Raw genomic sequence first — 26,436 nt, 5'->3', positions numbered from 1 at the left:
CAGTGAATTGAATCCACGGCGGGGATGTTTGAGTGGGGGGCGCGTGTGTTGGCCGGTCAGTGGCACTGTGGTCCTCTCTTTCTCATCGGGTCCGTGTTGCATTACAAAGGCAACAATAACAACAGCTGCACTTATCACACTGAGAGGACTTGACACAGAAACATTCAGAAAGAAAGAGAGGTGTTTCTCCCGCTCCTCGCTCACTCACTCCCTCCAGCCCCGTGAAGCTGTTGCACTTGTTCCAGGCTCTCGTCTGTTGTCAGTCTGTTGTGCAGCTTTATGTCAAGGCGCGGGGTTGTTGGCTGGTGTCATTTCTGCGCGTCAACAATAAGGAGCACGCTGCTGGAGCGACGCGTTTGAAATGAGCGCATTTCACTCAATGGGATTTTTATATTTAGCTCGGTAAGGGACGCGCTGGAGGAGCAGCGGGGCAGCGGGGAGAGGAGACCCCCCGATCCCACTGGTGGCCAACATTTTGAGCCTTTTCTCTGCGTCTCCAGACCCCAAAACTTGGCGTTCATACCGCGCTGTGCGTTATCAGGGTGTGTGCGTGTGCGCGTGTGTGTGTGTTAGAAAAAAAAAAAGGGGGGAATAGCGCAAATTTCTCTCCAGCTCCAAAAGGGGAAAAGATGATGATGATGGCCGGTGGCGGCGGAGCAGCCGTGGACCATAACGGGATTTACGCCGACCTCCACAGCCTCCAGCAGCCCCTCATGGAGCCCGATAACCCGGACTCCCGCAAACGACCGCTGGAAACTCCGGCGGAGGAGGCCGGCTGCACCAAGCGGACCAACACCGGAGGTAAGAGACGTACACAGCAGCCAGTGTGTTGCTGTAGAAGCCTTTACACGTAGCTGCATGCAAAGGAGCCACTCACAGTTTATAGAAGCAGATCTGGGCCGCAGTATCCTGCAGCACCTGTGCACTTTGAAAGCCTGACTTGTGTTTGTGACTTCATACTCAGCTCCATCCCCCAGCAGGGAGAGCAGACAGTCCGACTGAGCCTGTGAACTCCTCAGCTCAGGTCAGCTTTCCACATGAACCCGATCACCTGCCTGCTCCACATCTGGAGCTCTGCTGGGAACACTTTGATTCAGTGTGATTTGTATGTAGAGACTTTCATATCACAAAAGAGAGGTGTTTACACTCACCCTCAGTCCATGAGTTCTGTGGCTGTCCTCATACACACAGGGATCCCCCGATACTGTCTTGTGCAGAGGCCACACTGGTAGTCAAGTCAAACATCTTGCCCTGCAACTCCTCTGTGAATCCTGGATCCTTGGGAGTGGGATCCACTCCCCGTACAAATGCATCTCCCACTGAAATAGTAAACCTTGGCTTTATGATACATTAATAGCCCAGAGGACAGTGGCTCTTCAATCAAAAAGGGAACTGGCCTCAGTGTTGATTTGTAAACACTGACAAGTAACAGCAGGGGCCCCTGTGGTCTTTTGAGATGAGATGTATGCATGATTTTAGTAGATTTACTGTGAGTTATGTGGGAGACTTTAGGGACATTCCTTCTGCTTCAGGGTTGAAAATATGCTGATTTAGAGCTGGTAAATTAACAATGTCAGGAGCTAAATGTGCATTTGAAGTACAGTTTGAGGAAGAAAACCAACAGGTGAAACTCACACAACCCTGAACAACTAGCAGGGTACACACGCTGCAGCACTTGAAGCCAAGATCCCTATCAAACACAGGTTATTTATAGGTTGTGAGATGAGCCAAATCTCTGCATCTGTTTTGTATTTTTGTTACCCCCGTCCTGATGTTTGACTCACCAGCTTTTAGAAAGCCTCCACTGTAGCACACTACACAGGAAAAAATTATGATTCTGAAATGATTCTAATTAAAAACATGCTGGAGCTCCACATGCAGAGCTGGGCGGTGTAGCTGGTGTCAAATTAGGATTTTTCTTGGGGGGGGGGGGGAGCAGTTGGTTTCATCCCTCCCTGCATGAAAAATGAAAACAATCATTTAAATTAATTGATATTAACAGATGGGAAAATTAAATGGAATATCAGGGAATAGTGAGAACTACTTGGTGGGTGTGGAAGGAGGAAACTACAGAAACACTGCAGCACCATTTTAGCAAATTGCGTCTGGTTTCATTTTGTGGAGGAGAAATGATGGTGGCAAATATAGAAACAATGAGGTGTGTGCACACTTGCTTTATTAGTCATCGGTAAGATGTCGGTGAGGATGACGGCTGATTCAATATGCCAGTACTGTTAAGTCTTATTTCAGCTTGTGACTGTTATGGCGTGCACAGCTCACAGGGACCACTTATCCAACAACTTAATGTTAATTAGACGTCCACAGAGACAAACCAGTTTCTTCACCATATGTTGCAGAAATTTGTCTCTGTGCCCCCCCACACACACACACGCTGCCATTCTGTGACAGCACCATTATATCCTGTTTCGAAAAGCACAAGTGCATCTTTGCCACACCTCACTGCACCTCAGAATTGTTATTTCAGCAGGACACATAAAGACCCTTGTGCCAGCAGACAGTATTTTAGAGCGGATCCAGCCTCCATATGTCCACCGTTAGTGCTCCGAAAACCACTTTCGAACAGGAAAGTCGCATTGGTGTTCTTCCCATCCAATATCAGGGTGATATGAATGGCTACATAGTGTGAAATTGCATTTGGAAAATCGCAACAGAAGATACAAAAAAGTCATAATTCACACACACTTTTTAGTGCTGTCATTTCTATAATGTTATCACACATCATTTTACCAGCCTGACTCCATCCTCTTTGAAGACATCGCTGCATCTCTGACTGCCAGACTTTTATAATCAGGAGATTCATTGTGCCAATGAAAATAAATATTTCAACTAATAAATAACTTCAAAGAGGCTTATTTCTTCATATTCAGGCACATTCATATTGCAAATAATAATGAGGTGCAGTGTATAATATATAATATACGTTTTGTCACCACAATCATCTTGAATATGTGTCAGGAAGTGTCAGGAATTGATTGAACTGGACATATTAAAGCATATTTAGTTTTGTAAGGCTTCAGTATATGAATTTGTTATGATTTGTAATGCTGACCTGACAGGGCCAAAAATGAATAGAACTGCTGTCTTATTTCCCTTTAAAATCTTATAGTGACACACACACTTCCAAGTCCATGGTAACTGGTTTGAGAAGCACAGGTTATTAACCTTGAGTATTGCGTAAAAAAGGTGTGATTTTCCCATGTACATTAAATTGCTTGACCTGAGTGGTTAAACGCATGGTTACATGTATCACGTGATGATAGTCTTGGAGCTCTACATTGCTCTGCAAACATATTTAAGGCATTATTGACATTTCAATTGTACAAATTAGCTTAGACTTCTCGAAAAGTGTTATCATATGCAGTAGCTCACCAAAATGTGATTTATAGAGGTGAAAATGCAGCCAATCCACTGCTCACATGATAAGTATCTAAAAGGGTGACTCTTTGTTCCACAGACGGAGCTCAGGAACAGAGACGCCCTGTTAATGTTCACATGAAATGCACATTTAGATCATTTGTAATGACGCCTACACCAAACAGATGTTTTATATATATCTCGTCATCCAAGGCTTTATGTAATGTGTGTTATCATCACCTCCCATTTTATGTGATCTTCATGTATTATATGTAACGGTGCAGACCCACAGCCTGTCTGCTAGCAGTGGTAGAGAGCCTGATAATCCTTAGCTGTCCCTGTAATCACCAACCCCTTGACTACGACTGATATTGATCACGTTATTCCTACCAAACTGATCATTAACATGACTGGCAGCTACAACAAAGAGAAGAAAGTGCATGCTCTTTCAGAGCCGAGCCCCTCATTATGCATTAAGAGCTGTGGACACTGAATGAGGGAAATTACTCTTCTTTTATCAGCATTGCCCCTCTCGCCTCAGAGTGAGCATCTTTCATTCATTTCTCTGTCTAATTACCCATACTCTGAGCCCATGTTGCTGGCAAGCATGCACCTTCCAAAAGGTTGTGTAGCTGAGGGATTAGGTATGATCTCGTAATGTAGCTAATGGAAAGGTTGGCACAGGAATGTGAGCTGTATTTCTTTTTTTTTTTTTTTTTTTGGTGGGAAGGACACAGGTGCCCTTGCAGAGTGATGTGACGTGAGCGGACTGTGAATTTGCCAGGTGGCAGTGAAAGAGAGAATGAGAAGAATGGAGAGAAAAGGAGAGATGGATAGACCGTGAGAGGGAGTGGAGTCTACAGGGAGGCTGTGTCTATATTCCGGAGCATCTCTCAGTGAATGAGACCGGTAGAATTTTCTGGAAGGCATTCGCTACCAAACAAAACGGGCCACAGTGTTAGGGTTTGATTTGTGGATGAAAGCAGTAAGCAGCCAGGAAAAAAAGGAGTTCCTTTTTTACAGGTTCCCTGGAAGGCACTGTTAAATGAAGTTGAACCCCCACCCCCGTGTCCATGCACAGACAGTAACACACATGCACATTGCAGTTTTTACACACTTAAGATACCTCTCCGCGTAAGATTTATAGGCGTAGTGATTGGCTTCATCACCCCCCCTCCACCATTCTGCGGCACTGCCATTTGCAATGGTTGATGAGCCCCTCCGCCCTCTCAAACATGGCCGTCTAAGGGATTGGGGGTGGGGGAAAAGAGGAAAGGAGGGTGGGTGGCGTAAGGCACGCTGCCTCAGATCACTCCTCCTCCACCTCCTTCATCATCTGCTTATGTTATCCATACACCTCTTCAGCCACTGTTGAAGGTCACTCTACATGCGTCCCCATTCAATGCTGAAGCCCGCTCACTCAGCCACTTCACCTTTGTCACTTTTCGCTAAAAAAAGCGAGTGAATGGACTGCCATACTTTATAGTGCTGCGTCAAAAGAGGCGGAGTAGAGGAGAAAATTCAATTTTTTTGGGACCGGCTTCGGGAGGTGGGGACATGACGTGCTGGAGGGAGGAGGCCACCCATTGGCCGAGCGAGGTGTCAGTCCTGCGTGCTGCTGCAGACGGACAGGCCACTCGATGAATATGGATGAGAGCAGTGAAAAGGGTGATGCGGCAGGGAAGACCCCCCCCTTCAAACCGATGCAGGCTTGAACAATGCGTGCCGTCTTTCACTGAAAACACTGAGAGCCTGCATTAGCATTTTCTCAGACAATTGAGGCTCTGGCCAGCTGCAGGCATGGCTCGGATGCTGCGGTGAAATCTCTTTTTCTGCACCCACTGATGAATTAAACCTCGGTGAAAAAGGTCGACCGGCCGCATTCCTCAACACGACCATTGCACCTATGCCTAGGCTAATGTTAAGATCCCCTTTAGAGATTGTGTCCCGGCATTGATGGCGATCTGACAGAGGACTTGAGAAGCAGCAGATCTCAGAATGGGTAAGCCTCGAACTCTCTTTTGTCTGACTTGTTGAATTTATCCATCATGCTAGACTACATGCGGTTTCATACACCGCAAGCTCATTTGTCCATTATTGGTCATTTTTGTACCACCGTCCTTGCTGTCTGTCAGCAGCAGGTTAGTCCATTGACATGCAGAATGGATACTTGGACGGGTAGTAAGGAGGAGGGAGGACGGTCACAAGGCATTTCCTCCTGACCCACCCCCCTTGAGTGACTTAACTAAACACATTTGGCTCAGCGTCTGTGTCTCTCCTCCGAGCCATCCTTCCAGTATTGGAAGCAGGGGTTTGAACTAACACCCCACTGGCTCAGCTTCCCAACGTGCCCCACTGCTCCCGTTCCCTGGCGGACTGCAGCAACAGATTGCCATGTTTACTCTACCACATGACGCCATTAAAACCTGTTACTGTGATCTCAGACACTAGGACGGAATTAATTATTGAGTAATGACAGCAAACGTGGCTGTGAGGGTAATGGAGGGATTCTTAGTGGCTTCCTCCCCTGGTGGCTTTACTCTCGTTGAAGATGAGCAGAAAGTTACGCAGTGGGTTTGGGCTTGTCTGTCAACAACAGGTCTTTGGATGTTTGCAATCAGTATCATTCAAATTAAATTCTTTGTGTGGCTACGGCATCAGATATCTTGTGATAGGAGGGAGGGCTCAAAAGCTTTATGGCGACCATGTCAGTCATGCATGATCTTTATTTTTTCACCAAGGTCATTTTATTGTTATTCGTTTTGAGAAAAACAGAGAGCTGACTGCAATATAGTATGAAAATGTAAAGATCGAACAATGGCCGGAGATGAATAGAGCTGCTTATGTGATGTCCATGTTAAGGTTTATCTCGCATTTCTATTGTTAGGACGATCACAGAAAAATCGACCAGCACCTGACGTACAGTATATACAAGCTTTCAATGGGGGAGTAAATTTTGTGCTGTCACGTAAATGTGGATATAATAAGGTCTGGGATTTGGGATTTTCTCCACAACCATGGCTAATTAATCAAAATGAAAAGGGGATTCTATTAACAATTATGTCATTGTCTCAATAATTGTCAGAACCATTGGTTATGGGTGATGTGCACGAAAACAAGCCTGTGTCTGAATGGAACATGAGGAGCATATTAATGCAATAAGGAGAGGAGCTAACTTGTAGGCTGTGAAATTCCTTATGTCACAGTGCCATGTTAATTCACATCTGAATCTAATGAGTGCATTATAGAGGCAACAGGTCTGTTTGAATGCAGGGTGGTACACCTCCATCCATCCATCTTTCCTCCCCACCATGCCGGTCAAGCCCTTACATTCGACACCCTCCACAACCCACAGGAGGCAGCGACATGGTGACAGACCTTGTGGCCCACGATCAGAAATCGGAGGGATTTATCACTTGGAAATGCACGAGAAATCTCGTCATCCAAAGGTGGACAGTTCCTTTTTGCATCTCTGCCCGCTTCAGTGGCGTCACCCTTGAGGCAGCTGAAAAGAATTGAACATGACGTCATTGCATCGAAATCAGCATGCAGAGGAGATTATTTGTATCCGTGCGTTAGTGTAGTTAGTAAGCACCTGTACCAAGTGTTTACCATGACGTCATCGATATGATATATGAATGCACAGGGGAGTCACGGACGCTTAACATCCATAAATGTAATATTTTTGATGTCTTGTTGGCAGGTTCTTTGATTATATTTGGGTCTAAGCTCAATAGGTGGTTGATTGCGTTTTACTAGATTAGTGCACTTAGTGTGTTCAGGGTTTTCCTGGACAGACACTTCTCCCACTTTGGTGCTGATTAATTCTTAATTAGAAACTGTTGGGAAAAGGAACTTTCCCTATTGAAAGGGTGAAGCATGAAAGCTGCAAATTCTTCAAACTGATGTGCTGTCAATCACATCAGTTTGAATTCTACGAGCCACTGTAAGCTACAGAAGCCCCCTTCCAAAATGGAGGAGATTTAGACCATCTTGGCAGTATACCCTATGAACAAATCTGTGGGATTGGTTCCCATATGTTCTTCTTACGTCTGTTAATTAAGAAGGATCATTTTGGATTGGCTTTAATAAACTGCATGGATAATGACTTCATGTGTTTGCATATAGTCCTCTGTTTGTAACTTTGTCTTCCAGGAAAAACAGGATAGATTTTACATTCAGACTGAAGTGTTAATTCTACATTCCTTTTATTCATGTGTGAACAGTGATAAGTAACACTGGACTTGGCTATGTATTTAGCCAGAGGTTGCTAAAACTCCTTGAAAACAGTTAAAATTAGACCTCTGCAAACTGGAAAGGAGGTCATCATTTACTCCATAAGAAATCTGGGACAGAACACAGAACATGCCACCAATCTCCAATAAAATGTGAATGTGCTGAAAACTATAAAGAATTCAAAGGGTAAAATCTTCTTCCAGATGCCCTCCCTTAGCCAGAAGAATTCAGACACATCATAATGTTAATGCATTTCCCCCTATATCATATATATGTCAAAGCTGTGTGCTCCCATTGTGAGTTTTTGCTTGTTCAGGGTGTTGGGGGCTGGGTACCAGTATGGTGTATGTAATGCTGTACTGAGCTACTTTACATTATGTGACCCTTTGCCACTTTGTGTGTCTCCCCCCCAGAGGAGGGCGAGTACTTCCTGAAGGTGCTGATCCCCAGCTATGCAGCCGGCTCTATAATTGGCAAGGGCGGCCAGACCATCGTACAACTGCAGAAAGAGACGGGTGCCACCATTAAGCTGTCCAAATCCAAAGACTTCTACCCAGGTAAGAATGAACAGTCATTAGTTAAAACCAATCTATCAATCTATAAATATATGAGAGGAAGAGTTTGACTCATCACCCAGCTGAAGGAGTGATGGTTTGGTGTGAGAGAGCTCTTCATTTGGCTTTCCACAAATAGCTGCATTACATTTTAACAACACACCAATCATGAACACTTTGAACGTGATTATCCTTGTGTCCTTGAAGGACTAAACATGCATGCCGATGTTACTGCTGTTAGATGCTGCATTCAAGTCTGCAGGCATATTCAATTTCAATTAAATGGCCTCTCTAGCAGGTTGCACCCTTCAGTGCAGGGTTGCTCTTTTTGCAGTGCTCATGGTACCATGTAGTTGCAAAACAAGAAATGGCTCGCTTTTCTCGAGTAAAGTCGGAAGAATTGTGCAGTGCTGCCATTTTATCCCCATCAAAATCAAGTGCAAATTGTGTCATGCAGAAGACATGTAGCGTACATCGGTAGCATTAATCATCCGGGAGAGTCTCACTCAAAAATGTCAACAGGAGAAGGATGCTCTAGCGGCTTGGTGACCCCTATCACATGGAGGTCAAAGCTGAGCCATCTTATCCTCCAAACACAAATGCCTGAGTTGTAGAGGAGTCTGGGTGTTTGTCCTTCATGCCTCAGTGGATTCTTCAGCCCGGTGAAAAATAACAGGTGCTGAGCGTTCCGCTGCTTATTAGGTCCAGATGTTTTTTGTGATAGCACATGCCAGAAAATAATCCCTCTGTAGTAGTAGTAGTATACTTTTTACTGTCTGCCTGATTGCCATGACTTTGTTTTCCATCATAATGGCTACAGTGATTATTGGACACCTCCTCTGTGGTTATAGCTGAAAAAGAGTCCCTGGTTTACTCTAATGTAGAAGGCAACATGTCGCACTACAGACAGACAAACAGCATGTCATGTTTGATATTGACCTGTCCAGTTGGGAGTTACAGGTGATATATTAGACATACAGAACCGTGGTGTTACGGAGTTACTGAACGCTGGGGGAGAGGAAGAGAAGGATTTTCAATTTTTTTCCCCATACTTTTTTCCCCCACCATGTTTCCTCTAGTCGCGATGAAATGACGCCTGTTCAGAGGGCTTTGATCGAAATTCTCCACATGCTAGGCCCGCTACGTTTGAGGGAGGGAATATGACTACTTCACTGGCATCAGAACAAATGAAAGCAGGGACGGGTATCTTTACTTCTCTCTTTGGATTGCAGATGCGTTCATAGGCCACCACCTGCTTTGCCCATCCCCCTACTCATTATGGTGATGAGTGAGAAGAGGAGTTCAGGGAGAGGGTGCTGGCAAGGATTTGATTGGATGGTTGTTCTGGCCCACACAAGTAAAATGAAACGACTGCTACTGTAAACTTCACAGTAGATGAGTGCTACTTCCTGAGAAATCAGAAGAGGGTAGACCTTTATAAAACTGCTGTTCTGAGAATGATTAACATGTTTATCAGTCACAAATGTTTTACCCTCCTTCAGTGGTGAAGCAGGTTAGATTTAGGCTAACGTAGCATGCTAATACCGTTACACACAGTTCATACCCCCATCTCTCATCCTGCGGCAACCTGAGCACACTCCAACCACAGCACAATCACACACTAGAGAAATCAAGGGACAACAACCGATGCAGCCATTTTCTTCTGCAATCCTCTCTTTGATGGCTCAGTCTGAGACTCCCACCCACCTCACGTCTTCCATCCGTCAGTGTAAGACATGAAACCGTGAATTCGAAGGTCTTGATTGGAACTGTGCACTTGGGCCCTGATGTGGCGGACTGAGATGGATGAGCAGAGATAGTGAAGTCTGTGTATGATGCATGATTGTATGTGAGCGAGGGGACAGGGGGGCAGGCCTAGAAATAGCCTCTTTCAATCCCTCTCTATGGACATGACCCCTCTCCCAGCTGTACTCAAGCTGCTCCAACACACGCCAAGTTTCCTCTTTCCTCCTCCCCACTCACTATTTCTCTCTGATTTGGTTCCTGGTAGTTGGGAGAGTTCAGGCCAGATACGATTACATCACTGTTCTCTTAAAAAGTTGTTTGCATGCTTTCCTCCTAATCCATGGGTGCCGACTTTTTAATCTTCATTATTTAGTGTGAACCCATCTGATGCGAGTATTGGCTGAATGACTTGAGCCTCTGTAAATGCAGCATGCTATGCATTCACCCACTCACAATGTGCATTCAGCTCATACACACACCCACTAACACCTACTTACACACATCCTCATATTTATGCAGCTGAGAGGGAGCGAGCCGTGGGAGTCCGCGATTTGAACATAAACTTAGAAACAAAACTTCAAACCCTTTGTTTTGTGCAGCTGGCCTCCGGCCAAGTGCGTGTATTGAGTTACTTTGTAGAGCACGAACAGATGAGGGTGTTATGATGTCACAGAAACACAGAGAGTATGTTTTCCATTATCAGATCATTAAAATATCAGTCCCAATATGTGACCTCATGCTTTAAAACACATTATTCCTCAGAGTAAGCTGAGGTAGTTCCTTTTTTTTTTTAAAAGAGCACACAATGAAACTGCAGCACAGGAACTGTTGTTTTCCAACATGTTCCATATGTGGTGTACAGTCACTCATTCATGATCCATATAGGACAGTATCACCTCTGTCTAGGGTGATGTCATGGTTGGGGATTTCAAACAAATGGAAACTGCAGCCTTTTGTTTCTCCAGTGAACAACAGCTCTTCCTGGTGACAGTGTAAATTGTTATACTGCAGTATTCCAACATATCTCTGCTTTAAGACACAACCATAGTGTCAGAACACATCAGAGCATCTGAAAGCACAACATCAAAACAGCTGCTGACATTTTTTGGATTGGGAAATATGAGTTAATTAAATGGGCACTCCATCAATGTTATACTAAAAGTTTGTCATGAGGATTACTTGTGAACAGTTGAGTAATCTCTTCAGTGGCTCCAGAGCGAGCTTTCAAAAGTCTGGCAAAATAACCATGATGACATCACTTTTATATATCGGCTGGGCTTGGTCACTCTAAATTATTAACAAAAAGCCTGTGTTACAAAACTGGAGGTGTGGTGTTAACAGGATGTTGGCATTTAGCAGGAAGGGTCTACAAGATGCTATCCGGTGTTTTTGACTCCACTGAGAGGACTGAAATACCTTGGCCCAAGCTACTTCAAAAGTTCCATCTATCCATCCATCCATACGCCGCCTATTCTCTGAGGATTCCGGGGGGAGCTGGAGCCAATGCTTCAAAAGTTGCCATCCAATTTAAGTCTGTCTCTCAACTCCCCCATTATTATGAAAGTGCAATACTAAATTTCCAGAATAGCTCTTTAAAAAATCAAGAACTCCCCATACTGTCTCTGCTGACTGTAACAACTATGCTAGCCACCTTTAGAGACTACAACTCAGGAAACAATAATGTACATTAAATTGTTAGCTATATGCAAACAAAGTGATTTGATTCTTCTATTAATGAACTCCTAAATTCATCTTCAGCAATCTTAGAGATTAAAATATTATTTTTTTAAATAGATAGGACCATTTTGAATTTGAAACACATTTTTCAGAGCTCAGAGAAAAGGCAGACAACTACTGAGTTCCCACTGCCCGCTAGTGTCCAACCTAACAGACCGGAAACATCATATAGGTGATTTGACCCTATCCTCCTGTGCGACCTGTTGCAGCATCTCTTGAACTATCGCTCCTAGGTATCCAACCTTCTTCTTCATTGTTAAAATAACAAATATGCAGAGTGTACTTGACCTTCTTCGTCATGATTTTATTATAATATCAAAGCTTACTAGACGTGATGCTTTGGTTCGGTTTTGGAAAAGATTATGGTTTAGGTGATAATAGGTACTTCCCTACAATTAGATAACCTTTGTCGTCATGGTTACAATAGTATACAGGCAGTTAAGGTTGTGGAACAGTTTGAGGAAACAAGGCTAGGGTCTCCAATGTTATACCTCTTTTACACCAAAATTTGTTAACGATTAACTCCTTTCCCATTGCCAGTAGAAGGTTTTCCTTTTCTTCAAATCCCCACTGCGCCATGTACGAGCGCACTAAGGTGGTCTCTCACCTCGCTGTCTGGCAAATTGCCCCATTTACCCGGGTGTCAGGATTCCATCACTTCCATCACAAAATGACTTTATCATTTTGTACTAATAGCAACCAATACAAGATATGCAGTCATTGCCACATTTCAGAATTTTGCGAGTAAAACAGTTTTTTCAATCTGTTTCTTTGTTTGGCAAAATGTCCCTGGAGCCATCACACCACCCTCCACAGCTTGTGTACATGTTATTAGTTTTGTGCAGCTCCTCCATTTATGTTGCATGTTGCATTACGGTATACAGTGTCCATCATAACCACACTCAACAAGCTCGCTCATTTACTCTGCAAATTGTGTATTTCTGACATTCACTATACTATACTCCTTTTGGTGGCCCTATTTGTTAAAGGAGTTAAGTTTGGTGATAGTCTGCCCTTTTCAAATTTCAACGAATGAAAAGAACAAAACCAACAATGAATAAACTCAACTCAAATCTACTGTCAGTGTATTTAGGGTCAGATATCTCTTAATTGTTCCATAGGGCTCCATTAAAAACAGTGAGCCACTAACAGTGAGCCACACTGTTTCACTGGGTGACATGTTCCCTCATTTCCAAAAAAATGGGCACTGTAATTTATTTCTGAGTCATTCCCTCATTGAGATCACCAACACCGCCCTGCTGCTGTAAGTACTCCGTACCAAAAGTGTATTAATCCATTGCTAAAATTAGTCCCCAACAAACGCTGTATTTCCTGCTGTTCGAGTCATATATGCTTAAAAACAACAGTAGTCACCTGTTTTATATTAAAAGTGAAACTACTGCATGTATTTGTGACCTGTGTTTGGAGATGTACTGTAAGTCTTTAGTAGAAACCAGTGGGCATGGGGCTGAGAGCCACAAACAGACAAGGCACTGAGGTGTCGAGCTGTTGACCAATGCTTTGTTGGTTTTTGTCTTGACATGATATTTTTTGACCTTAAGGAAGAATACAGACCATGACCAGCCTTAACCTTTAAAACCCATGAAATGACCAAAGATTACAAACAGCTGCAGCCGTTTAGCTCTGATCTATCCGAGCCTGAAACTCTGCACTTTGTGTCTGTACTCCTTCTAGTAGTAAAATCCCTGATGTATTTTAATGTAACACAGATCCTCCATTACAGCATCCCAAATCCTCTTGATGCTATCTAGTATTCTAAAGAGTCCCATAGTATTATGTTTCTTCCCCCATTTACAATTTACTGTTCATTTGTCTGTCTTAAAGCTTATTAGAATCAGGTATATGAAACAAATCAGTCTTTAGTTTAATGGCTTATTGCTCTGTTGTAAGAATCTTAGTTTTTTTTAAATACAGCACATATTGTTTGGAACTACTGGTCAGAATGTGATCTGATGTAAAAGTTTTCCAATTGACTATCTGATTTAGTGGATAAAAATGGCATGTTACAAAAGATCCCAGGATTTAAAATCTGTGTTTACATTTTGGTAAAGTGCCACATGACATCACTGTGACGCCATTAATATATTCAGTGGTGGGAATTCCAACAAAAACATTCCAGCTCGATTAGTAGTGTGAACAATTACTTTAAAAATCTGCTGATGTGATGACAGTGATACATTATGTGTCTGAATAATGAGAACAACCCAGAGCCAGATTGAAATCGCAGGAAAGCTCAAGCAACTGGAGTTGTGTTGAAACTCTCTTACTTCAGGATCAAGATAGAAGACCTGGGATTCATTGGTCTCTTGGGAGAAAGCTGAAGGCTGAGATGTGTGCTCTCTGGGGTAGTGACACATTTCTCTCCCCTACCTGCCAACAAGCGGACGTGCAACTCAAAGCCCAGAGCTTTTATTGTGCAATTCATCATCCTCAAAGAAAGACAGAAGGCAAAAGCTGATGCAAGCAATTCAGGAAGTGAAAAGGGTGGAGAATAAAACTTGAAATTTACATAGTTTGTCCTTTTCACGGTTTCATGCCACTGACAAAGGTTGTAGTCATTCATCATGGTACATGGTACACGCATCAAACTCTCCCTCTGACCTGGGAGCTGTACTGTCACTGTGTGAAGACCAGTCTAAATGCTTCAGAGATGTTTAACTTGAGGTTTCTGTGCCAACCAAAGTAAATGGATATCCTCATCATGATGTAAGATATATCATAGATTTTCCAGGGCAATATGCCTTCTAAGGACATGTTGTGTCACTCAGTATGGCCACGTTTGTTACATCTGGGTAGAGCAAGCAAAGAGGTTGATCCAAGTAAATTTCCAATAAGTCAGACATCACTGTGACCACATCTTGGTTCTAACTTTCTCATACTTTATATTCTGTGTGTATTGTTTGTATCCATGGCTGCATACACAAGAGCACACTTCACATTAACATAAATCATTGAAAATGAGAGTAAAAGGAAACAACAACCACTGTTTTAAATGTCTGATTCATTTATAACAATTGCAACAGACTAATATGGGACTTTCTAAATATCCACTGTAACTAGTTCATTGAAATGTCCATGCATGTGATTAAAATACTTAATTGCATTATCACTTTGGAAATAATGTCATAATGATATAATGTGCTTACAAATCCACAACAGGTAATCACTTTGTCAAAGTTAAGAATGGAAGGCAGGTGAAGCACAGTAACACACAAAGGAGCCAACTGTGCTTCTCCCTGAAGCTCTACTTCATGTATAGCCAGTTTGTGTATTTTTCAGTAGGAATTAATTTGGATATATTTTGATCTCCCAAGTTGACAGTCAGAAATGTGGTAACATGTGCAGGACTACTGTCTCAAGCAGTGTTATTTAAAGTTATAGTGCAACATGTAGTACCATATGGCTATTATAGAATATTCAGGGTAACTAAGAAAATAAGGTCAGTTTCAGGTCAGATGCCCGTTCCCCCATTTTACCCAATTACAGTTTTCTACTGCTTCTCCTGATAGGCTTAAACTGACCTATTGATTGTTTAAATCCATTATTAGACATGCCAATGGTATGAAGCCAATCCAGTCTGACTTTGACTGATTTCTTTGAATTAATTAATTCATTTCCTGAGTGATTTCCTGATAAATGCCCAGAGAACAGATGTGTGCCTTTGAGATTCTACTGAATTACAGATGAAAATTTGAGCGATGCAGTAGAGCAGCACTGCTCCGACAAGTGTTCACCTCATTAGCTTGCTTTTGCCATTTGCAAATATACCCGATCAATGTGGAAGATGCGACTCTTTACTCTCACTAAATCATACAGATTTATGTCATTCTTAAGTCATCTGAGAAAATCAGCCAAAGAACGGTCAAATGTTAAAGAGAGCGAGGCCGGAAGGTTGATACTAAAGGGGGAGCGTTTTAAATATCTTGTGAGGAAGTATAAAAGACTCGCTGTTGCATCACCTGTTTCCAAAACTCAGCCCCTTTACCATGGTAACGGAATGCCAGTTGGATTGTCAATGTGGGTGTAGAGAGAAGCCTAGAGGAGGAACAAGTGTGTGTGTTTGGTCTGTTAGAGCTGCTGGGCAAGGCTCAGCATTACAGCACTGAAAGAGTTACATCATTGAAGAGGAATGAGCTGCCCCTTCGCTGCACCCCCTTCCCAACCACCCCAACCCCATGGCTCCCTAACTAAGCATGGTTATTTTTTGGGATGTTTCTCTGTTGATTGTGTAAATGGAAGTAGCGAGGAAAGGCTTAGTAATTGGTTCCTCTTTGTGAAATGTGAACATTTTTCATTGCCAAGACATCTTAATATAAATAGATTCCGGTCCAGCCTGAGCAAGTCCTTCAAATCTGCTCGTCAAGTACGCACTCAGAAAGCATTATAGTAACCGATGTAACAGACTTATGTTTGTCCTCTTCCTGCTCTGTCATCACAGGAACAACAGAACGTGTCTGTCTGATACAGGGTACAGTCGAAGCTCTCAATGGTGTTCACAACTTCATTGCGGAGAAAGTCCGTGAGATGCCCCAGAGCGCCCAGAAACCCGAACCTGTCAGCATACTGCAGCCACAGACCACCGTCAACCCTGACCGCGTCAAACAGGTGAGATACTGTACAGCCAGTGGGTCTGAGGGTGTGTGGTCACTGTGTGGTAGGAACAGGTCACTTCCAGGAGACCTTGTTTATTAGTCTTATTTGTTCTCTGGGCCATGACCCAGAGTCTGGTAGGGTCAGGAAAATGTGAGGGTATGTGGTTATTTTTACCTACGATCTTTCATAGCTAGACAGAGCTGTGTGGCAGCTGCAGCCTAAACCCCTGGGATTAACAAACCGCTGAGTAAAGCGGGGGCTGGTATAGTACTCTGACTCAGTGTAAGATATCACTTTCTCTGTTGGCCATTTATTGCCGTTAAATCTGTCTCTTATTACATTTTATTGCTACCTCAATCTTTCTATTTCTCCACAGGCCAAATTGATCGTGCCCAATAGCACGGCTGGGCTGATCATTGGCAAGGGTGGAGCCACAGTGAAAGCTGTGATGGAGCAGTCAGGGGCTTGGGTGCAACTCTCCCAGAAGCCAGAGGGCATCAACCTCCAGGAGCGAGTGGTAACCATCAGTGGGGAGCCTGAACAGAACCGCAAGGCTGTGGAGATCATAGTGCAGAAGATCCAGGAGGACCCTCAGAGCAGCAGCTGTCTCAACATCAGCTATTCTAACGTCTCGGGTCCAGTGGCCAACTCCAACCCCACTGGATCCCCCTACGCCAACACGGCTGAGGTCATGCCCAACGCGGCCGCAGCTGCTGCCACTGCCTCCAGCCTTCTGGGTCAGGCCGGCTTGACGGGAATGGGTGCCTTCCCCACCGCCATGTCTAGCTTCTCTGGCAATGACCTGTTGGCCATCACCTCAGCCCTCAATACATTGGCCAGCTATGGCTACAACACTAACACCCTTGGCCTTGGCCTCAACCCTGCAGCTGCCTCTGGGGTTCTTGCTGCAGTAGCAGCTAGCGCTAACCCAGCTGCTGCTGCTGCAGCTAACCTGCTGGCCTCCTATGCCAGCGATGCCTCAGGCAGTGCTGGCCACCCTGCTGCAGGCCTTGGTGGGTTCTCCCTGGGTTCTCTAGCAGCTGCTACAGGGGCTTCCAATGGTTACCTAAATGCTTCATCCCCGCTGATGGCCTCCTCTCTACTGGCAGCAGAGAAGCTGGGAGATGGGGCCAAGGACGTGGTTGAGATTGCTGTTCCTGAAAATCTGGTTGGTGCCATTTTGGGGAAAGGAGGGAAAACGCTGGTCGAGTACCAGGAGCTAACAGGAGCCCGAATCCAGATCTCCAAAAAGGGAGAGTTCATTCCTGGTACTCGGAACCGTAAAGTTACCATAACAGGGTCGCCAGCCGCTACACAAGCAGCGCAGTATCTGATCAGCCAGAGGATCACGTACGAGCAGGGTGTGCGTGCTACCAACCCACAAAAGGTGGGCTAAAAGGAAAAAGAAGAGGAAAGAAGGAAAGGATGAAGACAGAGATAGAAGGGAATTGAGAGGGCCACGATGAATAGAAAAAAGAAATGTCCAAATATCTGTTCAATATTTCAGTAACAAATGAGAGAATCACAAAGGAGGAGGTGGGGGAGACAACCAAGATAAGTGTGTGTGATATGTGAATGTGTTTTAAGGACTGACGTCCTGATGTTTTTTAAAAGTTTGTCTCGAGTCCTTTTGATGATGGTGATCAGAGTAAGCTGAACTGGTCCACTGCCAAGCTGCAGATTCAAGGGTGAAGCCGCAGGGTTTCACACTTCTCCAAAACCTCATAGCTGTTTTATTTTCCATTTTTTGTTTGGTTTTGTTGGTTTTAATTTCAGTTGCAAACCTCAGCTCCCGGCGAGTTGAGCGGGTCAGATGAAGTTCCAGCTAATAGAGCTGTTCTACAAACCTTGCTCTTTGTATACAATGCAGAAGGCATTGTTAACAGGCGACAGGTTTTATGACATGCACCTGAGGTCATCTCAATCTATGGGGAAGCAATCTGAGTATATTCATGTCTACTTTCACATAAGTTGAATTTTGGCTCATATCATGATTGACGTTTCTAAATTTGGGTATTTTATATTTTCATCCTTTATTTATTGACATGGTCTCATTCAAACACAAATAGATTATTTAAACCTGCGAATGCAGGTTGATCTGAATGTAAAAACAATATTAGCCTGATGCTATTTTTTATTTACAGGGATCAAACATTGTGTTGCAGTGAAAGAAATGTATAACTCAAACCCAGGCTGAACTTCACTGTTGCTGTCTGCAAGAATAGTTCAGGGGTTAAATAATCAATGTGAGAGGATAGAGGAGACACACAGGAATGTATAAATATATTTTACATGAACTTACATAGATAATGCTCCCACAAATGCACAAACACTGAAACATATTTGCATATTCAGCCACAGCTACAAACACAGAAATATGTTTGTTGTTTAACCCTTTCTTGGTGCTATAGGATTAGGTTCATATCTCCTTAAACATGAAATCTCTCTGGCGACCAATCTCGTTACTTGATTAGACAAATAAGCTGATGTATCATCCAGCCATTAGTAGCCCATTAGATCTGACCCAGCCTCTCCCCTAAAATAACTGATTTCAGCGTTTCATGATGGAAAGCAATCCAGTCTCCATCTAAACTCCCAATGCAGGTCTTCTTTTTTCCAAAAATTCTCTAGATTTTACCTGACAGTGTTTTTGCCTCAGTCGCACATTTGTAACCCAAGAGGAATAACTTAAAGCTCAGTCTACCTTGATGCAGTGTCTAACCAGTTTAGTTCACAAAGGGAACAAAGCACTACAAAAGCATGTTGTGAAGAAAAGCTGTATGAACCAATATCTGTGAACAAAGAAGCGATTGCCTTTACATTAAGGGTACCAAATAGTCAAAAGACGTAAACTAATGAAAGGGAAGTAGACTGACACTTGAAAAGAAGGTTTGGGCTCATTTTTTCTTTGAGCCATCCTTCCCAATTTGCATCAAGACATAAAAAAACTACAACTCTGTAGTTCATGCCTGTTATCGTTCCCGAAACATGTTATCGCTCACTAACTTCATGTGGCGCACATATTAAAACATAGCAAAATGTTTTGGCATCATTGTCTGTTATGGGCAATTGTTTGTCTAATGCAGGGAGGCAAATTATCTAGAGCATTTACAAGCACGCAAAGATTACCTTGGCTTCCTTCTGTGCTGCTATCCATGGTGTTCATCCTGAGTACACTGGGTCTCTGAAGACTGCACTGTGAGACATTACAAACACAATGTAAAGCGTGTCTGTCCCTGCATGGGATGTGAGTATATTTTAATGTGCACATCTGTGTCACATACACAAGACGTACCAATACTGACAAAAGGGATATCACCACAAGAGCATTCTCACTCCAGCGTCTTGTGATGTTTTTGTTTACTAGTACTAATGCACTGCATTTAAATTAGCGGACATTTTTCTGGTCAGAGAACCACAAATTATCCCCCAACCACATTTTCTTGCACTGTTATTCTCCAGCCCTATTGCGTCCACTTCCAACACTGTATCGAGACATCTTTCAATTCTCCTCATCAACCCAAGCTCTATGATCAGCTTCCTGAGTACACGGCTGTGAGGGTTGGTGCTGAGTAGTTTCCAAGAAAATCAGAACCACTCCCATTTTTGGGGAAATTTAATGAATAGCCTTGTCTTTTTTCATTATCACAATTCTTGTTTGAAAGTAAATGGATTTGCAAGTGTTTGAAACAACTCTTTGTGTCCGAACATTGTGCGTGCCAATTGCAACAGTAAGCCTTTCTTCCTAACTGAAATCGTTCCTTTCACTACATGTCTAAAAGGCTTCACAGTCATCCATAACTACAATGTGGCCACTAGTGAAATCTTAGCGTAAGATAACCTTTTACTGCCCAAGATTTTAAGCATATAATAGGATACAAGCACAAAACAAGGGGGTGTTTTATCAATGCAACTGGACTGCTTGCCTGATCAATACTGATCAATACGTTGTGCCAAATACTATTTCTCTCTGCGCCTCATTAGCTTTCCTCTTTCTCTCGACATTTTATTCCCCTGCATGTTGCCGTTTCTCGCCGTTCTGAAAATTCCTCCTGTGTCCTAATCCCTGTCTGTGCTTCTTCCTACGCTGTGCTCTCCCCCTCTTTCTCCTTCCTCCTGTCTTGTCTTCTCATGGGTGGTGTGTCGGGTGTGCTGCTGGTGGGAGTTATGCACTACAGGTCATAAGGGTATGAAAATATTTTCCCAGGCCGCAGGAGTTCACAAGGCTAAAATGCACAGAAAACACCTGCCTCCAAAACTGTGACACCCACCAAACCAACCAGCAACATTAGCTCAAAGTATCAAATTCCCTCTATAAGAAGAACAAGTAGGGTTTAGAAAGGTTCAGACTGTGAACTATGGCCTTTTAAGGAAAGAGAAAGTGTTGTTTTTTTCCAGAAGAAGGCAAATCTTGGTTGAATAAATATTCATATGTTGGCTGAACAAACTGAGCTCAAGCCTCAGCCTCTAAACAAAGCATAGAACGAACAGAATGCATAAGATAGCGAGTGTAAGGTGGGAACTCGTTTGTGACCTCAAGCCGAAACAATGACATCCTTTATGCATATCCTCTTATCTGAAAATGACTAGAATTCATTTCTGTGGAATACAATATGTCATGTCATATGATCTATATGTACTTTATTGTAGCTATTCTAGTTTGTAGTCCAAATGCAGTCCAGCGTTGTCGATACAATGTGAACTATGTTATATTTGTGTGGATGATGAGAGTGCCAACTAAGCCTGATTAAGATTAGCTTCGCGATTTGTTTGTGCATTATGATGACTCATCATCAGCCGGTGGTGTCCATATTTCTGTCATTGATGATTTAGTTTGACAGTAAGAAAATGTAAAGAATATTGGAAGCAATATAGTAGCATGTTGTCCTGTTTTGTGTTTTATGTCTGTTGTATGAACCTTTGAAATTACTAAGATTTTGAATGAATAGGTTTACATGTACTTTTTGTAAGTTATGAAAATGCTGCTATTTGATAAGTAAACTATACAAAAATATTTTAGTTGAAAAAAATGTCTGGTCTGTTTAGAAACATGCTCCACAAGGCTGGAGCATAAAACGAGGTGTATAGAATACTATACAGTATTGGTAAGATAGTAAAAGTAATAATAGACTCCATAGTACAACCTGTGCCAAACTAGACCTCTGCAGCTTCTGAAATTGTAGATGTGCGATCAAATGTTAGATATCAATAACTTGTTTAGAAGTGCTGATCAAGTGCCAATCAAACACTGTCTTTTAAGTTAAGAAAAGATAATCAAATACATTACTTAAGAAAACAAAGGACAAAGAACTTTTTGTGCATTGTTTTATCCCATAGGTACATAGACTAAGAGTTAAAGATTGTGATTTTTATGGATCCATGTTGTTTTACACTCCATGCATCCCTTGTGTGTTTGTTTGACCTGTGGCTTAAGTACTGCTGTTTTCTCACAAATGTCTCTATAGGCCAGCATGGACTAAGCATAACATGTTATAAGCATTCATAACATAACATTAACAATCAAAAATGTGTTTGTGGAGTTAGGTGTTATCTTTTTGCACGTCTTCTATTGCATGGTATCAAAGTAAATTATGGAGGAAAAAAATTACAAAAATTTGCGAGGTGTTCTCGCAACATTCAGAGACATAACACTGCATGAAGTCAAATGTAAAGCACTTAAGTTTTTCTCGCCTCATGTTAAAAAAAAAAAAAAAAGTTGGTTTTTTTTTTAATGTTGTGAGTTGGGAGGGAGCTCATTATTGTCATGTTGGCCCGAAAAAAAAAAGACACAGAAACACACACACACACACAGACACACACACATCTCAGATCAAATTCTCATCGGTTCATCGAGTTCATCTCTCTACATCATCAGAGAAGATATTTTCAATTTTAGGTACAGTGGGGAGTATTACAAATGTGAGACAAGCAAACGTGAAAATGTTATTCAGTGCATTGGCTCCTTGTGTTTTTTATTTAGTTTTTTTTAAAGATACCAGACATGCGTTTGTTTTACTAACAGGTTGAACCTCATATAACCTGTCCCATGATATTTGTAGATTTTTTTTTTATGTCACAGCTTGAAAGCCCAGATCTAATCTATGAATGTACCCATTTACACTTTTTAATTTTATTTCTGTCAAATGTTATTGGTCTTCAATGTAAATTCAGGGCAGGAATGTCAAATACATGTAGAGTTAATATCTATGTCAATAACAGATTTCAGCTATAGTCAGGTAGGCCTCACACGGCCATAGTCATGAACCAGATATGTTTTAACACAACTTCCGATTCGCTGTCAACATTATCTTGTTTGTTTGGTGTTGCATAAATGCACTTTACTGATCAGTGGTCATATTGGCTGTGAAATGAAGCAAACCATGTTGTCTTTCAACAGTTGATCTTTTTTTTTGATTTATCCTGCCATTATTTGCTGTTACACTAATGTTACTTTAATTTATTTATTCCCTGATCCCGTTGGGTCTCATGAATGATGGAAAGGGCTGGAGTCTCAGACAAAATAGAAAAGTTACACCTGTTCCCCCACTTGAAGGCTTCTCCTTCACATTCCCTTCAGCAGAGGTTTGTGTCAATCACTGAGTGCTGTATTTTTAACCAACAGGTGAAACCATGGGGGATGTGTATGCTTTTGTCCTTTTTACTTTGTTTTTTTTACTTAAATTTGTTTTATTTAAGGTGGTTTTCATTTCTCCAGTAAGGTGGGATGGAAGCACTGGGGTGGATGTACTGCGGGATGCAGGCTGGACATCTGGCTGATATACACTGTCAGATCTGAGAAACATAATTGGCACCAGCAAAATGAAGATTGCCTCTGCCACCTCAACATAATGAAAACCACAGAGGAAACCTACTAGACTTGGAAAAGCCTAGTGACGTGAATGATATTTCTGTCCCATTACTTTATGTTACAAAGCCCTGTTGTTGCATTTACTGCTTCACACCTGAATGCCAAACGAACTACAACATCATTCCAAAAGTTGTCACGTTTGTTTTTATTTCCACTCCAAATGTATTCCGGACGTTCATCCACCACCACCACCTCGGACCCCCACGGAGCCCTTTCACAGGAAGGCTACGACTGGTTTTAACCGCTACAAACTGGCTATAAGGCTGCTTGCTCCTCTCTTAAAACCTCTTCTACCTGAGCGTCACAATCTCAGCCTACACGATATCACAATTTGTGTTTCATTACAATGAGCACCCGCTACCGTGTCCACTGTTGAAATGGATTAAGGTATTTCTGAGCCCTTTCGTCTGAGAAAATACAGGATTCTTGCCAACCAGACATGAGGCCGTTTTTGTCTTTGACCCTCTGAACCTCCCATGAACATAAAGTTGACCTTCTCCATCCCAGAAAACTCATGTATGTGTTGGATTTTACACCACTTTTACTGTCAAAGTCTGTGAGGCTGTTCTTTTCGTTATCTGGACAATTGTGCAGGGCTGAACGCTTGCTCAAGTGTAAACTGAAGAAAGCATGCCAGTACCTTGCAAACATTTTCATGTCATTGTCGATTTTCTTTAGGATCGATTTTACTTCGTTTAACCTCTGTTCTTTCCATCTCAGAAAAAAATGGACTGACAGCATAAGATCATATATTCCGACCTAAGCAAAGTGATGTTTTGTTGATTGGGTACATCTCTCTTGGATATTAATGACAGTGGTTCGTTTGTTATAGGGGAATCTGTGAAAGTCCACAGTGTTAACTACTAAAAAGGGCTTTCTAGGACAGCATTTATATGTCTTTTAAAATGAAAACATCCTCTGAATATGTTCAGAAATGAGAGGAAAATGCCTTCTTGTGCCATTTTAGAAAAAGTGAAAGCTTTTAAATGGCAAATATTTGTCAGCAAGAGTGCCAAATAATTCCATACTGAGCCAAAAGGCTACCAGCCTACATAAGTAAATGTTAGATCACAGGAATGGTTACGTCCTGTCTCCACTCCCCTTGAAAGACATCACCCTAATTGTACGACGTTTGAGCTCATGTACTATTATTGTTATGCTGCCAGTCTGTTTTCTGCTTTTGTCAGAGAAACATCTCAGAAGCAGTATATTTTCTAAATGATACACTGTTGATAAAAAGACAGCAGCTACTATGGCGAGAGGGAATGAGAGGATTTTAAAAGTGTCATTGTTTTTATTATTCGTTTATTTGAACATTATTCATTAATAGATTTAACGGTAATGACTATTTAATGTAACTGTAGTACTGTGTTTGTAAAAGAAATTCAGTGAGTTGTGTTTTATGACTCGTGGACTACCAGTGAAGTCAGCATTTCAGTGTTAATAATTGAATTGTTTTTTAAAGATTATTTTTGCGACGGCAACAAAGAGTCATTATAAATGTTCATTTTAACATCACTTGCCTTCTGTTGCTTTTATTCTCCACCTCATCTCTCTATACTCAAGAGTTTATAGGGTTACAACCAACATGTTTATGACCAGATTGATTTCTGGAGGGTTTAATCTAAGAACATATTAAATGGGAATCACTTCTCTGTTTACATGCACATAATCCCCATATAATGAGGAATCCAATTTAGGTGTAGTAGTGAAGTGGTGAAAAGCAGTGAAAATCCATGCCTGCTTTTATTTGGTGGTTGCACTTGTGCACCGATAGCAGGGTGATACTGCATAGCTCATTATGTTGTTCAGATTAAAAAGCTTGTTTAGTTGCACCAGAGCAGCTGTGACATTGGCCACAGCCCATCTGCAAACATGAACATTTTGTTTCATTTCATAAAGCATGTGAGGGATAGCTACGAACTTTTGTCTCATCTGTGATCACAGTTTGAACATAGACAAAGTAAACTGAAGAATTATAGGGTTTTACAGGCTGAGGCCGCTCCACTATTTGAGGCTTAAATGCCGAGCACAGATCAGGTTAGCAGTGAGCTGATTAAAGGGCTGCAGCGATGCAAGGAGTTACCTGAGCAAACTAATAAGGATGATAAAGGTGTTGTTTCACCCCAGCAAACACAACGTCTACACACATACACACACCCGCAGAGGAGATCTAGCGAAGTCATGTAACTGCAAACACCTGTGTGTGTGTGTGGTCTACTTATTACCATACATCTTATTATGTTGCTGGGACCTAAATCTGGGCCATTTTAGGTTTAGTTTAAGGGTTATGGTTAAGCAGGTGGTAACTATGGTTATGGTTAGAGTAAGTCTCCAGGAAATCAATGTAAATCAATGTAATAACCTTGGAATCATGTGTGTGTGTTATGCTCACAATGACCATTATAGGTTCGAGTGTGTACATACTAACATTTGTGAATTAGCTAATAAGCAATATTCATGAAGACTACCTGCACATTTAGCAGTGTACCCTAATCTTAAAGTTAACATCAGCTTGGTATCACAATGTCCAATGTTCTCTACCTTCACCATGTTGTTTAAGGGTGCTAGTATGCTAAAATACACTAAATCCAGTTCAGGGTGATGTGAATATCATTAGTTACACATGTGTTTGGTGATGAACCAAAGTTCTGGACAAAATGACATTTCTCCTGATGATGACACCAGATGTAAAATGAGAGGGATATACACACCTGTGCCAAACGTCATGCTCATCCATCCAATAGTTGTGAAACTTTACTGAGGAGAACACTGGTCAGCACATCAGGGACTCGCCAATGTCATTGTCTGGGAACCATGCATGTTTAATGCCAATCCATCCAATAGATGTTTCAATGGATGGTGGTTAACCTTGACCTGCTGGTGGCACAGGTTGAAAAGTAAAGAAAGATTAGACTGATTCAGTCTCTCTGGATCATGAATATTTCCACTAAACTTAATGGAAATCAATTTGGTTGCTCACATTTTTTAGTTTCAGCCAAAGCTGTGGATCAGCTAACAGACTGACATTGCAATCTACACAGTCGAGCTCGTAGCACGGCTAAAAAAACATAATTATTGTTTTCCCTAGCATTTTCCTCCGAGTGAGCATTTAGACCATTAATGCACATTCAACCCTATGATGTCCTGCAGGGTAGTGAAAACCTTTCACTGTTTAAAGCTCCATATGGCAGAGTGATGCACTATACCATTCAAAGCACAGCAACAAGATGAAGAAAGCAAATTTCATTTGGGAGTTAATTATGTGGTCAGATGGGAAATACATCAGAAGTGGATAAAATTACA

The 26,436-nt window shown here is 42.2% G+C and overlaps 1 protein-coding gene across 2 annotated transcripts; it reads left to right on the top strand.

Moving 5' to 3' along the window:
* The first annotated feature begins 172 nt into the window (after positions 1–172).
* nova1 (NOVA alternative splicing regulator 1) lies at positions 173–24,648 on the top strand. 2 transcript variants are annotated; one of them, XM_034607413.1, is made up of 4 exons: positions 173–801; positions 8,025–8,168; positions 16,108–16,274; positions 16,639–24,648. In XM_034607413.1, exons 1-4 carry the CDS (start codon positions 630–632, stop codon positions 17,656–17,658), a joined length of 1,503 nt encoding a protein of 500 aa, XP_034463304.1. In that variant the 5' UTR covers positions 173–629; the 3' UTR covers positions 17,659–24,648. The 2 variants fall into 2 exon arrangements, with proteins under 2 accessions (XP_034463304.1, XP_034463305.1); XM_034607414.1 differs by lacking the exon at positions 173–801 and adding an exon at positions 4,914–5,377.
* Positions 24,649–26,436: the final 1,788 nt, after the last annotated feature.

The sequence above is a fragment of the Hippoglossus hippoglossus genome, chromosome 14 (assembly GCF_009819705.1).
Source record: "Hippoglossus hippoglossus isolate fHipHip1 chromosome 14, fHipHip1.pri, whole genome shotgun sequence".
NCBI classification, from domain to species: domain Eukaryota; kingdom Metazoa; phylum Chordata; class Actinopteri; order Pleuronectiformes; family Pleuronectidae; genus Hippoglossus; species Hippoglossus hippoglossus.
This window is presented reverse-complemented; position numbering and strand designations above follow the sequence as displayed.

Excerpts from the sequence above, each read along its gene's own strand:
- nova1 (XM_034607413.1), top strand. The coding sequence starts at position 630 with ATGATGATGATGGCCGGTGGCGGCGGAGCAGCCGTGGACCATAACGGG. Across the intron at positions 802-8,024 it reads CAAGCGGACCAACACCGGAG|AGGAGGGCGAGTACTTCCTG; the intron begins GTAAGAGACGTA and ends TCTCCCCCCCAG. Across the intron at positions 16,275-16,638 it reads ACCCTGACCGCGTCAAACAG|GCCAAATTGATCGTGCCCAA; the intron begins GTGAGATACTGT and ends ATTTCTCCACAG.